Below are 18,305 nucleotides of genomic sequence, written 5' to 3' on the forward strand. Positions count from 1 at the left end.
AGCACGTTTTGCTCTCCGACTGCAACGCAGATATATCCGCCCATTTAGTTAGCTGCCATTTATCCAAATACAGCGCTATTACGGAAGCCGAGCTAATCATGGCAAGGACGGGAATACAACATTTGTCGAGAAGTCAACTCGCGGGTATGACAATCTGCCCGAGGCACCGACACTCACTAGGAAGATTCTGGAGGGGTCCAAGATCCTACCAATACCCTGCCCACACAGGAAAAACTACAAGTGTGTCGGGCAGCCACGTTGTAAACTTCCAAATGGCCGACCAAGTTAAACTTATATTTGGCGTAATCGCTGCTGTTGGATCACGTAAGTACCATAAGCCTTAACTTGTGGTTCGCTAGTTCTATTTTCCAGCCCTGCACTCCTACAAGTCTATCCTAACTATACACTACTCCTAAAATTTTCTGTTACTGTTGCTCACATTTCAACTTTCCGGTAGCTCATACTAAACTGCCAAATAAATTTCTTCCTTTTTCTAAATATTTTTGGTTTTCTTTGTTTTCTTTTTGTTTTCTTTTTGTTTTATTTCTGTTTTTTGTTTTTGTTTTGTATTTTTTTATACTTGCCTGCTTAGCTGGCAACTTAGTGAGAGACAATATTCTGGAGCGGTGGTCGGGTGTGTAAATTTCCTTCCATTCTTCTCGCGTCGACGCACCTTACCGCTCAAGAATACTCTTCCTTTAAACACATACACAAGGACGTCAGCTGGTCAGGCCTGTAATATTATACATTACGATCGCGAGTTATTAATCGTTTGCACTAATCTATAGCTGTTTGCACCCCTTGCCGGAAGAAGCATGCTGAACGATTGTTGAGTTTAAGATGGCGGGGTTCTGCCGAAGGTTCACAAGACCAAGAGGGAGCAGTTTCTGAAAGGTTTGTTGGATCTATTTATTGTCCCTGAGATTCCGTACTTTTATCACTATGTATTTAGCTTGCGCATGCCACATCAACCATGTACACTAGGCAAGGAACTCAGAAAAATAATGTGTCAGTAGCTGTGGAATAAACTTAATATCAAAACAACACTGCTGGATAAAAGATGAATCCCTTCTTTTTTTCGCAAATTAACCCCTATATATGCCTTTCCGTTTTACTGAATCTTTCAATAAAAAGAGGCATTATAGCATATTCAGAAATGCTCGTTTACCTTTCCCGTTGTTAGTGAGACTGTCTTATCTCTCAGACCAGCCAGATCGGATGCGAAAGCTGCTATACAAGCACATTCAGCCGAAATGGAGACCACTCCATTCCATCATTTTCTCACTCCAAAGCCTTGCTCTAGTCCCGGCTGGGGTCCAGGGAGTGCTCAAGCAACCTCTCTTCAGAGCACCGACACAGAGATTCTCAGCACTTACAACGCAGCGATGGACAAAATTGCCGGCAATATTACTTGCAGGCGACTACCACTAACTTCACAAGTGGACTCATGGGATGAAAGCACTGCAGCACAACGACAATACTGCATCCACAAAGTGGCGGAAGACTGCATGCTGGTGTGCGATGTGATAGCCCCGAACGACGGTAAGCGGCTTTTTCATGCCTTGGTATCTCCAGGTGAAAAAAAGAATGATAAAGTAGTAGCCGATGACGTGCAGAAAGCTTTGATGACCGCTTACAAGAATGCTGAAGCCAAAAGCACCAAAACGCAAATTCTAAGCCTTTATACACCACTTTCATAAATGGCTGCCGGATTGATATTCTTTTGTTTAAATTCAAACTAGCCTCACTAGCCTCGCTTGAGATAATACATTCTTTTGAATTTTGAACTGGAGAACGCGGCCAGAAAGGCAAATTTAAATTTAAACAAAAGAATATCAATCCGGCAGCCATTTATGAAAGTGGTCAATGCCTATAAGTATTCAATTAGCTCGTTAAAGAAACTGCACTTACCATACGATAAGTTGTCAACTCGTCAGATACAAAGAGTGCGGTGTCATGCAAAAACAATAGGTCCTGAAAGAGTGCCTGAGAAGAAAAAACATCATCGTGTGCGCATTGATATGAGTAAAGTGGACCATTTTATCGAGTTCATTAATCGTCCATATTTTTACCAGGACGTGTCTTACGGAACTAGGTCGCTGCAGTTAGACAGTGGTGACACCATTGAGATGCCGACCGTCGTGCGTACAGTGACGCGCTCTACAATGATTAGCCAGTACATGCAATTCTGTCAGGAGGAGACGTTTGAACCTCTAGGTCGCTCCACGTTATTCAAGATTCTTGAAGTCAGAGAAGCCTCACAGAGAAAGTCATTGCAAGGCCTCGACAACACTGCTGCCGATGGTTCAGCTGGCTTCCATAAAATTAAAATGATAGTCGACGACTTAGAGAAAGGGGGAATGAAAAGGCAATGGGGCGCTGAAGTCAAAGAAAGGCTGAAGAATGCGAAACGCTACTCGAAGACTGATGTTCGCGTTCATTGCAATCCATAGGAGGCTGTATGTCCTGATCATTGCCGTAAGCTCGCTCTTAGTCATGAAAAAGATCTCGACTTCCAGGGAAATTATTCCCACCAACACACAGAAAACTGTAATGAGTGTCAAAATCTGCGAAATGTCCTTGATGAAGTCGAAGACAAAATTCGAGGACCGTCTTGGAGACCTTAGAGCAGCGAGCAACGAGATGATCTCCTCTATGACTTCAAGCTGGCAAAAACCGACATTTTGCAGTGGAAGGCTTACATTGTTCGCTCCATAAACCAGGAAGCAGCAAAGCAAGATCAGCTGAAGATGATAACCACCAGTCAAGACTGTGCATAAGTTATAATGGACTGGGCAATGAAATTTATCTAGCTCAGATTTCGTGAGAAGCAGTCCGATTGGTTCGGCAAGAGAGGAATGAGTTGGCACATCTCGACAGTGATCACAAGTGATCCAAACCAGAAAGGAAAACTAGAACTGCAGTCCTATGCCCATCTGTTTGACACATGTCAGCAGGATTGGTTCGCCGTGTGTTCCATCATAGAGAGTACACTAAAAGAAATTAAAACCAAGAAGCCCCACATCACTCGAGTTTACCTAAGGTTCGATGAAGCTGGCTGTTATCATAATAATTCTCTCATTGCCGCAGCAAGAGGCATCGGTCAGCGGGCAGGTATTGAAGTCTTTCAGTATGACTTTTCAGAGCCACAGTATGGCAAGGATGTGTGTGATCGTATCCGGTGCCCAATCAAAACATGCATTCGACATTTCTGCAACGAAGGACACCACATTCTAACAGCTGGAGACATGAGAAAGGCGCTTTCTGAGAGACCAGTGAAAGGTACATCCGCGTGCGTATGCGAAGTTTATGAGTCTAAAAGAACCTTAGAAGTGAAGAAGATAGATGGTTTTAGCAAGCTACACAACATCCAGTTTGGGGAAAAAAGTATACGTGTGTGGAGGTCGTACGGAATAGGGCGTGGCAAGGAGATTTCTTACGACCAGCTAGTTTCAAATGACCAATGGGACACCGCTCTCGTTGTAAGTAAGGAGTTCTTCCCTTTTCACAATGCACGTGTGTATGAATACACAGTTCCTGAAACAGAGGGTTCAAATGAAGACGATGATTTGGACGATTCAAAGATGGACATGTTTGAATGTTCGGAGCCTGGATACGTGAAGAGTTTCCAAACGTTTTCGGAGCTCGAGTTACATTTCAACGTAGGGGACCATTGTGTGAAGGATGAAAGGCTGTCAGAAACAGTATATGATAAACTCCGTAAAGATTGAGCAGAGAGGTTTACTACATCAGTCAGCATCACTGACGAACCACAGTGCGAAACTAGTACCCACCAGGTTGGACGTGACTCAATGCCTCCAGTAAACACTGTCAGTATAGGCTGGGCCCTACCCAAGCCACGAGCAGGATCCACTAGATTCAGTGACAAAGTTAAGAATTATCTAACAGCAAAGTTTGATCTAGGCGAACAATCAGGGCCAAAAGCTGACCCTCAGCAAGTTTCAAATGATAAGCGAAAGGCAAGAGACGAGCAGAACAATAGGTTGTTTGACCGAGACGAGTGGCTTACCAAGAGCCAAGTGCAGGGGTTTTTCTCTCGCCTTACAGGAAACAGAAAAAGGCAACGAACACCCTCAGAAATCGAGCAAGATCCGAAGGAACTGTCCCTAGAGGAAGAAGAAGCTGAACGACAACGGCTGATGGAACACATCCTTAATAAACTAAAGCGGCAGCACCCTCTGTCCTACGATGCTTTAATCTGTGCGAGTGCGCAAAGGAGAATAAGCTTAGTCTATTTAATGTAGCAATGCCCGAAGAAATCTTGTCGTTTTTTGAAGTATTTTTTAAATCAAGAGACAGGAAAAAAGACCTTATTGAGCAACTGATGCCAATTAAACTATATCAGAAGCTGCATAGCCCAGGAAAACAAATGATGGTGCCTGTGGAGTGAGTTTGTTTTTGAACAATAGGCACAGCCTCAAAGTAACCTGATAAACAGTTGTACTCAGCGAAGTAACGTACTAACTTCTGAGAAAAATTCGCGAAAGTCTCTCAAAATTTGTCGTTATTAAGTTTGTGGCGATGTTCTTAACACGCAAAAATTAAAAGAGAAAAAAGGAAGGAAAAAATACTACCCTGACCGTGGGAGATGTTAGTAGCATTTACGCGTAAATATAGGTTTTGTGATTTTCTTAATTTCGAGAAATTAATGATATGTGAATTTTGCTGGAGTTTAATAAAATGCCAGTTTGAATCATTTGCATTATTTTTCAGTTTCACCCGGCAGGATTCTCCTACTCTCGATGGCTCAATCATATTGCATATCTTCGGGATTCGCGTTTGGTTCGACGACAAGACAAACCTCTGAAACTAGATGTTGCGTGACCAAGCGTTACTGACTCAGTCAATTTGAAAAAGTAAACATGTAAAATTCACCTCTTCAACAAATGCCGTTTTGAAATGATGGATATATGACTACAGTATATAGGAACTGTGGAACGAGAAGAAGTTCATCGCAATTATAGACGAAACTTTTAATTTGCGAAAATAAACCTGAAAAATTCATGCTTAAACGTGTTTCGAACCCTTGACTTATGCAACACCGCCGGTTCAGCGCTCTAACCATTAGGCTAACAAACCAACTGTGATGCCATTCTACAAATGATGATGAACAACTTGCTAACCACTTAAAAGGAAAAATTTAGCAAATAGCTGGAAGAAATGGTCAATTCTGGCAAATTGGCCACAATAATAAACACGAGTGAAATGAACAACTTTTTCAACAACAAATTCCGTTGGCACGTCTTTTATAACTGAAAACAAAGGCTAGCGCTCTTGAACATTAAGTAAGGGCCTGATTACATGAGGCGGGCTGGCCCGGTTAGCCGGGCTGATTTCTTTTGTTTTCACGCTTTGGCGAACACCAAAACAAAAGAAATCAACCTGGCTAACCGGGCCAGCCCGGCTCATGTCATCAGGCCCTAAGTTTCTCAAGTCCAAAAGGGGCACAACAGTAACGTTTCCACTTCTATAGAAACTATTGTTTGCATGGTCAAATATTGCTACGGAAACTATTTTGGACGCGTCGGTCGAAAAACAAGGAATGCATGCAGCTAATTTGCATAAGACTACTGAGAAAGATTTTTCTGAAAAATTTCCTCCATGCCATGAAAGACGGACAAAACAATTTTTTTATCGATTTCGATACTTCATTAAGGAGTTGGTACTTTATCTACAGGCAGTTTTAGGCCGTTAGGGCTTAGAAATCGGATTCATGTGGGGATCGTGTTATCTTTGGTTTCGATCAAAATGGCGAATATTTGTTGAATTCGCAAAGCTCTCTGCGGTGCGCCATGGACAGTGCCCAAAAGTTCTATTCCATAATTTACTTATTAGGTGTAAGTCCTTATAGGCTGTAATAGATTTGACTCTAGATTAGGTCCCACATAAGAGAAAATAACTTTCAACCACATGTACCTCACGCATCACAAATTTCAGTGCTCGAGGTAAGTATTTTGAAAAATTTGTAATTCAGTGAAAAATATATACACTGTGATTATTTTACCGTTAACATAATGGCAAAAAGTTGATCTTAGACATGTAAAATAGAAAGCTCGTTAGAATTGAAAATACAGCTACAGCAGCGATCGACTTTTGTAGCTAAATTATGGAGGTCCGGGGGGAAAACTGGGTGCCTTTTAGGTCACCTTGAAAAATATCTCGTAAAAAAGTGAAAAAACTAGACTGGTTCAAAATAAATGCAATATTTGTTCATGGGATAGAAGTCTCGACTTTTACAGTAAAAATCAGGGAAATCGGTGAAGGTCCGAAATTTTCCTTATCCGTTCTTTGGCGGACAGCCTCTTAAATAGTCATTTACATTGATTATAACCCTATTAATTATTCTTGTTAGTTTGAAGTGAGAGGAAAAATATTTATGTCAATGTCGTGTTAGATCGCTTGAGGGGAAACAAAAGATCATCTCCTCTTACTTAGGTTCTTACTCAAACGTTTAGTGCCCATGTTATCAATCGATGGTTTTTACTTTAAATCTTTGTGTATAAATTAGCTTGTTTTTGCCAAAAAATATCACAAAATACAAGGAAGGTCAGAATGAGCTGGCAATTATAGCTGAGGGGACTGAACTGTACGTAAAAACGACTGGCTAACCCGCAGAAAGGAACTGATAGACCATATTTCCGCGGGTGAAAAGAAAATTACTTGAATTTACCTTGTGATGTCGCAAACACGATTACCATGGAGCACAACAGAAACACGCTGACACGAAGGGAACGCATGGCACAAACTCTCTTCTTGACTCGTTTAAATTATGCTCAACTTTTCAAGTAACTTAGGTCCACTAATGTCCTAATTATCATTGATACTTAATTTCTTTTCAGCCAATAAAAACTGTTGCACCTGTCGACAACTTTAATTATTTTCTCAATATATATCTCTCTCCTTTCTACGTTCGCTGTGTCTCTTTCCGTTTTGCATTCCTTTTTTTCTCCCATTTCTTTAGTTTTCGTTCCTCGATCCATATTCTGGACATAACATTTCGATTCTTAGACAATTCAGAGGATATAACATTCGTAGAAAATCTTTATAATTTTTCCAGGAGATTCAAAGAAGATTCAGCTGCATTAGAATAACAAGCAAACAGCAGGTTTTGCATACTGAGAGAATTCGAAGTGACGTCTCTCGCCCTAATAACCCTCTGCTTCCTTTATTACTTTACTATCAACCCTAAAAAGTTCATATTTTCGTCTTCGAGATGCGGCAAAGAATGGATAATTTTTTACCTTTCCATTATATCAACCAGTTGTAGTTGTCTCATATGATATTGATGTCAGTGTCATAGCTGTCAGGTGCCTCCAAAGGTAATTGATAAGGGTGTCCTATGATAACTACTAGGTACCTGTAAGAAATTTGCATAAAGTTATGACAGCAATGATTCAACAATTTTATGTCGGCTGTTCCAAAGACTCGTTGAGAGGCGATATTAATCTTTCACTGATATTAAGTTCAGCCGATTTTCTCTTGACTTCTAATCGTCAGCTAGCTTTTAGTTTGTCTCGAGAAACCTCAAAAATTGTTACTAAAACTACCTGATTGTATTTTGAGTTAGTTCAGTGTTTGAAAACATTTGTCAGAACTTAACGTGCAATCACGCACTGCCAAGTTCACTCGTTGTGATGGTGGCTTACCACCTGACTCCTGTTTACACCTCGTAAGGAAAGAGGGGCATATGGTATTTTGCACACTGGACTGGACTGGACTAGTAAAACGCAGACTAGTGAAGCGCAGACTAGTAAAACGCGGACTAGTGAAACGCGGACTAGTAAAGCACGGACTAGTAAAACGCGGATTAGTAAAACTCGGACTAATAAAACGCGGACTAGTAAAACGCTGACTAGTAAATCGCGGACTAGTAAAACGCAGACTAGTAAAACGCGGACTACTAAAACGCGGACTAGTCCAGCGCGGACTAGTAAAACGCGGACCAGTAAAACGCGGACTAGTGAAACGCGGACTAGTAAAACGCGGACTAGTAAAACGAGGACTAGTAAAACACGGACTAGTAAAACGCGGAATAGTAAGACGCTGACTAGTAAAACGCGGCTAGTAAAACGCTGACTAGTAAAACGCGGACTTAACAACAACAACAACAACATAAAAACAATTTCATACGAAGGCGATCACAAGACTTAATGGCGAGCCAATTTAGTGAGTGACAATCCCTGTTTGACCTTTAAGCTACAAATGGGTTTGACATGCGTCAGATACAAACGAATTTATAAGTTTAGGCTAAGAAAGAATTTTATTCAGCACCTGTTCAAAATCCTAAAATACACTTTGTTCGTAAATTTCACGGCAGAAACGCAGGAATTTGATGAATAAAAGTCGCATTAAATCTCCTTGTGTCTAGGTAGAAAGAGTCTCATCACCCTATGCAGAACGAAAAGAGACTGGGAGCGTTTAACTTGAAAACGAGGCTAGTTGGGCCAAGTAAATCAATCACTTTATTTTTTTCAATCACCTTATTTAATCACGGAATCCTTATCACTAAAAGAAAAGTGGTCTTCAAAAGAGCCGTGCTTATTAACCTTAAACATAAAGTACCTAATACTTTACAACTATGACTTAAAAACTACAATCTATTAAGAACAAATCTTTAAGTAAGTTATTAATATTATACAATAGAAGAATAAAAGCTATTTAAGGTAGTGGCCTGCTTAGCCTAAACTGACAGACTGTTCCATGCTGCTGCACCCCTGTAACGAAAACTCTCTTTGAGGGCCTCAGTATATTCGGCCGCGGAATAAACAAGCTGTGTTGGGCGCTTCGTAAATTATGCCATAAATTATTCCATAAATTATGCCATAAATTATTCCAGAAATAAAAGTGGCCGCCAGACGTGAAGAGCGCCAGTTTTTGAAAATGCCGCAAAACTGTTGTGTGCCAAACTGTACCAAAAAGAAGTACAGAACCGAAAGTGGAGAGAAAATTTCTTACTTTAAATTTCCGGAGGACGCTATCCTCAAAAAGCGTTGGCTCCATGCCATTCGTCGAGACGGAGGAAAAGAGTTTAGAGTCAGCGAAAACACGAGATCTGTACTCGTCATTTTAAGCCCGAGGACTTGGTTAAAGCTGTTGGAGGTCAGCGTGTTTATGTGAAGGCAGGGGTAATTCCATCTCGATTTTCGTGGTCCAAAGCAGGTTCTCCGAAAAAGAGAGCACCTCCTGAATGTCGCAATCTTTCTTCTATAATAGGGTGTTCAAACAAGGAGTTGCAACAATCTCAAAGTCAAAGTCAAACAACTGCAAATGCAGCTAAAGCAACTTATGAAACCTGTACTTCATCAGCAGCTATTAGTTATCATGATGTGAAAAGCAGCTTAAATTCGTGTGGAGATCAAACAGGAGAAGTTAAAGAACTTGAAAGTATTCGAGGTTTTGAACTCGAAAATGCGAAGTTAAAAGCTGAAATAGAGGTATTAAAACGCCAGTCGAGTCTTTTTCAACCACGCAATTTTACTACCGACGAGGACATTGCCTTTTATACAAGATTTTCTAACTTAGCAACATTTAATGCTGCGTTTGAATTTTTAAATACTGGATCGAAAGGGGAAAACATCAGGTACTGTTCATCAAAAGAAAGAACTGTCCAAAAGGAGTTTTACGATGGTGGAAACGAGGAACCAGAGGGATGTACTAGCATAGGTAGACGAAGAAGCTTAGAACCCAGAGAGGAGTTCTTCCTTGTTCTGTGCAGACTGGGAAGAGGATTTGCAAAAAAACATCTACCTCACTTGTTTGGTATTTCACAATCGAAAGTAAGCAGTACATTCGTTTCTTGAATCAATTATATGTATTTAAGATTTGGTCAAGTATCTATATGGTCTAATAGGGAGGTCATAAAAGCTACAATGACTGACAGCTTTAAAGAGAAGTTCTCTTTCACTCGTGTAATAATTGATTGTACAGAAATAGGATGCCAAATACCTTCCAGCTTTCTTTTGAATTCCAAACTGTTCAGCTCCTATAAGAACCATGTAACTCTAAAAGGCTTAGTTGGAATTGCTCCCAGTGGAGCTACAACTTTTATCAGTCAGCTATATAGTGGAAACATTTCCGATCGCGAATTTGTTGAACGAAGTGGTTTCCTGAAGTTAGAGTTTGACAATGGTGACACCTTGATGGCCGATAAAGGTTTTACAATTGAAGACCTACTACTACTGGAAGTAACCCTAAACATTCCCCCCTTTTTAAGCTCCAATTTCTATATGACAGCACAAGATGTTATCAAGACACAAGAAATTGCTTCTGTTAGAATACATGTTGAATGGGCCATCAACAAAATCAAGAATTTTTACTTATGGGATAGTGTTGTACCCCTTAGTTTGTTTGGGGTAGTAAACCAAATATGGAGTGTCTGTGCCTTTTTATGTAACATTCAGGACCCTCTCATTTCCACTTAACACTGAGTTAGACAGAGCTCTGAGGTACAATAGAGAATTTCAGTCAATTTAATAAATGTAAACTTGATGATATCTCTCAGGTTAACTATTTTCTAAACCAATAATAGCCAGCACATGATTGCAAAAACCAACAGTTCCTCCTACACACGTACACGAGGAATAGTTAACAGCTCCAGTTACTAAACAAAGTGCAACTTGTAATTTATGGGGTGGCTCATTTTTTTTTTAACTATGGTAACACAAGCATTTAAAATAGAAATAATAGTCGTCACTTGCGCAAGTTAAGTGCTTCAGATATTCATCAACAAGAAATGTTTTTGTCTTTTTCATGCTTGTTGGAACCGCATGGTTCTGTTTATTTTTGTACCAGTTTTTTCCAGATTTAAAAATATGTAAATCCATCTCTGCCCTAGAGAATAATGGCATTTGTTGCAAATTTGTAGACTATCCAGCTGATGGAAATTTAACAGCATTTTCCTCAGGCATCGCATCCCTTTGAGCGAGTTGTTCTCCTCTCTCCTTCCGACGCTTGTATATCAGATTTTTATCGGGATCCACCACATCTTTATCACGACCAGACACAACATATTCAAGAACTCTTTGAAATGAAAAGTAGAAAAACTATTAATCATTTCATCGACATTTCATTGAGAAAAGTAATTCCTAAAATCCTTTGATTTTCATTTACGATATTAAAATCTGTTTAATTCTAAGAAGTATCACGCACGACTGAAAAATACTGTACTTGCCTTTTCGCCAATTGTGCCTTTGTTTTTAACCCCTTTGCTGGATCGCCACGACATTTTAACAAAAAACGAAGTTCATCTGATTTAAGAGCAGTCGGATTTCTTCCTTGAAGCGATGCTCCTGGGATATCTTCCTCCGTAAGAATCTGAGAACGGCTACTTACAGAGTCATGAGCGGCCATATTTCTAACACAAGCGAACAAGGCCCAACTAGCCTCGTTTTGACGTTCATCGCTCCCAGTCTCTTCTCGTTATGCATAGGGTGTATTGACTTCAGCTTTTCGGCATATGGTATTCCGAGGACTGGGCTGGACTGGACTAGTAAAGCGCGAACTATTAAAACGAAGAATAGTAAAAAAGAGGACTAGTAAAACGCGGACTAGTAAAACGAGGACTAGTAAAACGAGGACTAGTAAAACGAGAACTAGTAAAACGAGGACTAGTAAAACGCAGACTAGTAAAACGCGGACTAGTAAAACGCAAACTAGTAAAACCTGGACTAGTAAAACGCAAACTAGTAAAGCGCGGACTAGTAAAACGCGGACTAGTAAAACGTGGACTAGTAAAGCGCGGACTAGTAAAACGAGAACTAGTAAAACGCAGACTAGTAAAACGCAGACTAGTAAAACGCGGACTAGTAAAACGCAAACTAGTAAGACCCGGACTAGTAAAACGCAAACTAGTAAGCGCGGACTAGTAAAAGGCGGACTAGTAAAACGCGGACTAGTAAAGCGCGGACTAGTAAAACGCGAACTAGTAAAACGCAGACTAGTAAAACGCGGACTAGTGAAACGCGGACTAGTAAAACGCGGACTAGTAAAACGCGGACTAGTAAAACGCGGAATAGTAAAACGCAAACTAGTAAAACGCGGTCTAGTAAAACGCGGACTAGTCAAACGCCGACTAGTAAAGCGCGGACTAGTAAAACGCGAACTAGTAAAACGCAGACTAGTAAAACGTGGACTAGTGAAACGCGGACTTGTAAAACGCGGACTAGTCCAGCGCGGACTAGTAAAACGCGGACTAGTAAAATGCAGACTAGTAAAACGCGGACTAGTAAAACGCGGACTAGGAAAACGCGGACTAGTAAAACGCCGACCAGTAAAACGCGGACTAGTAAAACGCGGACTAGTAAAACGCGGACTAATAAAACGCTGACTAGTAAAACGCGGACTTAACAACAACAACAACAAAGAAACAATTTCATACGATGGCGATCACAAGACCTAATGGCGAGCCAATTTAGTAAGTGACACTCCTTGTTTGACCTTTAAGCTACAAATGGGTTTGACATGCGTCAGATACAAACGAATTTAGATAGGGTCTAAAAGTACTTACGAGTGACCACGAGTGACCACTGGTGACCACGAGTGAATTTAAATCAAAATATCTCAAAGTCGGTCAGCCCAACCAAACACACGGGCGTGTTTGATGATTTTAGAATTTTGAAAATGTTTGGAAACCGCAAAAATTGGGTCGCGTTAGAAAATGCGCGTGTTGACAGATTTTAATCCCTAGAGTAAACAATTCGGTCGTAATGCGACCCAGGCCTTAAAGAATCCGAGATGCTACAAAAATCTCTGAACAGTTCAGAAATGTACCAACAGTTCAGTAGTTCCCAGTAAGGACCAACCTATGCTGGTGAATAACATTTTTAGTTTTTTTTCTAACACATAATAAAAGTGATTGCTACAAGAACCCGAATGATTTAGGACTACAATTAGAAGTCTGATTACGGGAAAATCCTCCTTGAACTTCACAATTTGATAGCGAGTGAGTTATAAAGAAAACAAACGTTATTCAAATTAGAGAGAATGCATTCGCCGAAACATTTTTATTTGTGAAACATTTTTTTGATAAGCAACTGTCACGATGTGACACCAGTCAATTGAAGAGGAAAAAAGCATACGCTTTTGAAGAAACAGCAGTACTGGTGTGACAAACACACACAAGTTCACTGATCATGCGACGATTGTCTCGTAAATAGAAAAACAGAGTTCTTACGGAAAGTATTTTTTATTTCCAACGACGATTAGTCTTCGAAAATTTACCTCTGTTTCGTTTTAGAATGTCACGGAAATTCAAATTGTAAGTGAATGCAAAAATATGTCTTTTGGAGTTGTCAGTCTGCTTGTTTGTTTTCTGTAATGGCGTGTGTAAATCGGTTTTGCCTCCACCGAAAAGTCCGCGTTTTACTAGTCCGCGTTTTACTTGTCCGCGTTTTAGTAGTCCACGTTTTATTAGTCCTCGCTTTACTAGTCCGCGTTTTACTAGTCCAGTCTAGTCCAGTCTACGAAATACCATATGCCGGAAAAAGGGCAGCTTACTAGTGGGCATATAAAAGAATCTGTTTTTGCAACGATTGCATCACCCCTGCTGAAGGCACTCGACAACAGCGTCGAATCGCTAGGTCTATGAATTGTAACTTCTCGGTTACATTCAAACAAACAGAGTAGCATCAAACCATGTCTGATTGTCCAACTGGTTGCTTTGTGAACTTTAATACCTTATTATAGGAATATAACGAAGCATGTTAATAACGCGAACAAAATTTACGCGTCATAAAATTAACGCGAATTTTCCAAAAGTTATGTTTACATACATTTAATTAACGCGAATTTCCGTGCGGTATGTTGCATAATTATTTCCACATTGAAATTCAACACTGCTTTAAGAGGTTATCAAGTGTATCGCACAAGCTGGAAACCCTAAAGCAACAGCTCACGTTCAAGCAAGAGAAAGACAATAAACACGACCGGTTTGCAGTTGCTGGGCAAACAATATTGCCAGGAACCATATTTCCTTCTACTGTCGGACATATTCCAATAGAATTGAGCCGATATACTTGGCACGCACTGCAGAGAGAAGCTGTCATAAAAGGAGAGGTCACAGCGATAAAATATAAGCCATCTCCACTTGTTCAAGGTGGATTAGAAATACCCATTGCGGTGACTGTGAAATGGGATGACAAAAATGCGATAGACATTTTGCGCATGAAAGTTGAAGAAGTGAGTTATCCCCTCGGAGAAGACGATCGCAACACTGATGAATCTAAGGACATTTTGAACTTAATATTAAATGATGATGACTCAACCGACTCTGACGGTGACGTAGAGGAATTGTAGCTTTGCTTATAATAAAGGTGTCTTTAAATAACGATGCTTTCAATTAACGTCATTTTAATTAACAATTAGGTCATTAAGATACATAAAATTAACGCGAATTTTTGAAATTCGCGTTAATTACATGCATTGTTAATTTCCTATAATAAGATATATCTTTTTTACATTTCTGGACGAATGTTGTGCACCCGACCTTTTAAAATTAGTAAATTACTCATAATTTGGTTTAACAAAAGATGTATGCATGTATACTTATTTAACTGCCAAATAGGTTTTTCAAAGCCAATTCGAACAAATTGGAAACAAACATTATGAATAAACAAATTATGCTAAAAATCCCAACTGGTTAGAGGCAGACCAGTTGGCTATATGCTACCGAAGTGCAGCCATGGAGTTGAACTTAGGGGAGCCGAGAACAAATCCAGTGCGTAGCTAGGTGGAGGGCTTGAACCTGGGATCAAGAGTTTACAAGCAAAGCGCCCTAACCACTCAGCTTCCCAAGAATAGGTACCAAGAGTGCCTCACTATTAACGACTTTGCAAAATCCTCAATTTACTTGAATATGGTTGGTGATCCGAGTAAACTGCCTTATTTTTCCTAAATTATTTTAAAGAGTTGTAAACGAACACTTGGTTATAAATGGAAACATTTTCTTGGACAGTTATACATCAGCCAATCACAATTAGCATACTCAAATAAATCTCTCCGTCACAAAATATATTATTATACCATAACAATTGCAATGACTACAATTCCGTGCGGGGGATTTCCAAAGTCATAAAGGTACCTGTTTCCAAGGCTTTTTCAGAGTGTATTTGGCGTAGGTTGAAATGATTAAGTGTTTAAAGATGGCATTTCTGAGCCTTTCATTCGATGAATACATTTTGTTTTTTTCTGAAAATGCAATGGTTTTAATAAATTTGTATCAGGACTTCGTTTCATCCAATGTAGTCAGTAAATATGTTTTTGATTAATAAATCGGACTTCCACTTCTCTGTCGTTCGATTTGGTAAATCAGTCGTGTGATAACAGAACGATTTGGACACCACATCGTACTATTACCATTTAGTAATCACGACGTGAGAATCACTATTTTACAATCAATTACTGTGATATATTAATACTCCTTTCAAACCAAAGCTTAAACATGTGTTAAAGCGGTTTTGTCAAACACGGTTTAATTTTTTTCTTTTTTCATAGAAGCCACTTAAGCAAATGTCTGTTGAATTCAAATTTAGAACACTGAAAATACAAAGCTAGTGATTTCTTAATTCCACAAAAAATTCATTTTTTTACGATTCGCTGTCTCTCATTTCCTTTCATGTTTTGCTGGTGTGAATGGGGTTCAAGTGAAAGAAGATTTAAGATGTCCCTTAAAACTGCAACACCATTGTAAGGCAAATCTGATAACTCATCCAAGTTCCATTCACTGAACCAATACATAACCCATGGCTTTGATGTATTTCTCTCCACTATCTGGCTTGTATTTAGCCGCGTTTCCACAGGTGTTGTTTTCATCAACAACTCCTTCTGTACCAAACCCGAGCCTGGAATCACACGTATTGCAGTCATCTTCGTTATTGGTCACAATTCCAATCCTTGCGGATGCAACATTATCACGACATCCTGAGTTAAACCCTTCCTTGTTACATTTGAGCTGTAAAGAAGCATTATTACCAAGTAACTTTTTCCACGTGTCCCTTCCCAGTGATGTGTTGCGATATTTCCCATCAGCGATCAGTGAGTACAGAGAGTCAGCCTGCTTGTTGATGACAATGAACTTGAGTTGTTGGTCGATCTTCATACCTGGACAGATCTTGGAGAAGGAGTGTGTTCCAGTAAGTGGACAGCTTTGTTTCCAGTCGGTCAAAACCAGTTTCCCCTCCAGAAGGATTGTATTCGTCCTTATCAGTCCAATAAGATTTGCGAAAGTGAAAGGTGTCCTGTCAAAAAGAATAGGAACTCATCCGTTCATGTTTTCTACACTGTTTAAAATGATCTGTGATAGAGTTGTAGAGACGAGTTTATTCTAGCCTTGACGTTTCTGATTCCCAATGCACTGATTGGTTTTTGTACTGAGAGAAACAGTCTGATATTTTGGCAGCAGCGAGATTCTGCTCAAGCTGTCGAAACGCTGGTCACTGTCCTTGTCAATGATCGGTCATACACGTCCCACTGTATCTACAAAGCATATGTTTCGACAAACTAGTTTCGTTGAACTATTAGCGTTACTTGTACTTTCGGTTCAACTCATTCGGTGCAGGTATCTTATTATTAATGTTCTGATGGATGCCCTCCGACATACTGGGTATATTGATCTGGCAATTGCATTACGGAAGGAAAAAAACTCAAACCTTGCTGCCGTCAATCTTCATCACAGGCGTCCATCCTCCATCTCCACATCCAAAATCTCCCATCTGACAAAGAATGGAGACTGGTTTCTCGCTTACAATCAGAGTGACCAATTTACTCACGTTAAGCCTGTAACGGACAGAGTTTTAAACTTAGTAAAAATTGCGATCCAGTTACAAATAATGATAAAAATTGACAATGATAATTATAGTAATAATGATGATGATGATAACGGAGATACTAATAGTAATAGTGATGATAATGATGATGACACTAGTAATGTTAATGATGACGATGATTAAGACAACAATAGTGATGTGGGCGTTGTTTTTATTGTCACACTCTTCACTGGTTCTGCAGTGATCACGAAAACTCACGCGACTTACTTGCGAACGTAATAAATATCTTTACATGACTTCAATGCTGTAAGGAAACAAAAATTGTATGAGTTAGCATATAACAACTGCTAAAAAAAACAGATCATCAACATCATATTTAGATGAAGATAAATTTTTCAATTGCTCATGTGGCAAGTGTTTTTTTCCTGAAAGAGTGAGCTAGTGCACATGTTATCATTACTCATTCATTACTATTATGCTTAACAGCGTTACCTTTTTCGCAATACTCTCCAGTGAAACCTCTCTCACAGATGCATTCAAATGTATTGTATCTGTGGTGTGCCTCACACGCGCCTCCATTGTGGCAAGGATATGATGAACAAGGTGACTGAAACGATATAAAGGTGAAATTATTAATTTAAAAAGCAGCGACTAAGACAAGATTTCTAGAGCTTTAAGAGAAGATGAATTAGTGAGGCTGTGCAGAAGTGTGGGAAAGAGAATTCAGTCTTCCAACACAAAACACAAGAAAATAATATAAATTCTTTTTTATATATTCTACTAAATCAAATCAGTAATATCTATAATGAGAGAAATAGGCAAGTAGAAAGAATATGTCCTCGAAATAACATGTGTAATCATACGCACGTCTAGATTAAAGTGGTGCGAACTCTGGTTCCTTTTGTATCCCTTTGGATTTCTGTATCTATCGGAATACAAGAACTCGCACCAAAATGTACTGTCGGCTCTTTTGGAGGTGGCCAGATTCACAGAAGAACAGAGAGGATTGTGGAGGCATCCAAAAGTGCAGTCAAACACATCGTGCACTGCGATTGTTCCAATAGAAGGTGCATGTAGATAATGGAACTTTTTTATGTGGAACACTTTCTGTTGAACCATTGGAGGAAGACTTAGGAAGCTTTTTCCTTCTGGTGGCTCATATAACCCTGTGGTCGAGTAACAATTTAAAAGAAAAGAATGCTCTGTTAACATCCCTAGTTAAGCCACAAGCTCGTCATCATCATTTTCTTAGTGAGCAAACTCGTCAGTCATTTATTATTTTGTTTTTCTTGTATTTAACCAAAAGGAGAATCGATCTTTTTTCTTAGACTAGGTTTGATAAGTTTGCTCTATTAAATTGTATTTATTTGTATTTTTTTTCGTTTCTCATTTCCTATTGATCAAATTCACACATGCAGTTTATTTGTAGAAATTGAAGAGATGGCAGTTTATCCGTAGCGTGAAATATGTTTGTAAAGTACTAAAAAATGTCATTTTGTCCTCAGGTCTTGTAATATCGTGTTT

At 39.5% G+C, this 18,305-nt stretch overlaps 1 protein-coding gene and 3 pseudogenes across 3 annotated transcripts in view; 2 read left to right on the plus strand and 2 right to left on the minus strand.

Moving 5' to 3' along the window:
- The window catches only part of LOC111345637 (uncharacterized), a 24,917-nt gene extending 18,146 nt beyond the window's left edge, over window positions 1-6,771 (minus strand). The window contains exon 1 of the mRNA XM_088763570.1: window positions 6,692-6,771. Coding sequence (XP_088619696.1) covers window positions 6,692-6,758 — 67 coding nt within the window. The 5' untranslated portion in view covers window positions 6,759-6,771. The remainder of the gene's footprint in view (window positions 1-6,691) is intronic.
- LOC148728780 (uncharacterized) lies at window positions 802-2,627 on the plus strand (annotated as a pseudogene). Its single transcript, XR_016002413.1, has 3 exons — window positions 802-894; window positions 1,205-1,683; window positions 1,867-2,627. The product of XR_016002413.1 is annotated as an uncharacterized LOC148728780 (transcript).
- Window positions 3,249-4,265, plus strand: LOC148728781 (uncharacterized; annotated as a pseudogene).
- An 8,811-nt stretch (window positions 6,772-15,582) lies between the features above and the next one.
- LOC148728782 (putative skeletal organic matrix protein 5) lies at window positions 15,583-16,788 on the minus strand (annotated as a pseudogene). The gene is made up of 2 exons (XR_016002590.1): window positions 16,665-16,788; window positions 15,583-16,253 (listed from the first exon to the last, which is right to left on the minus strand). The product of XR_016002590.1 is annotated as a putative skeletal organic matrix protein 5 (transcript).
- Between the last annotated feature and the right edge of the window lie 1,517 nt (window positions 16,789-18,305).

Source organism: Stylophora pistillata, chromosome 6, assembly GCF_964205215.1.
Source record: "Stylophora pistillata chromosome 6, jaStyPist1.2, whole genome shotgun sequence".
Classification (NCBI taxonomy): domain Eukaryota; kingdom Metazoa; phylum Cnidaria; class Anthozoa; order Scleractinia; family Pocilloporidae; genus Stylophora; species Stylophora pistillata.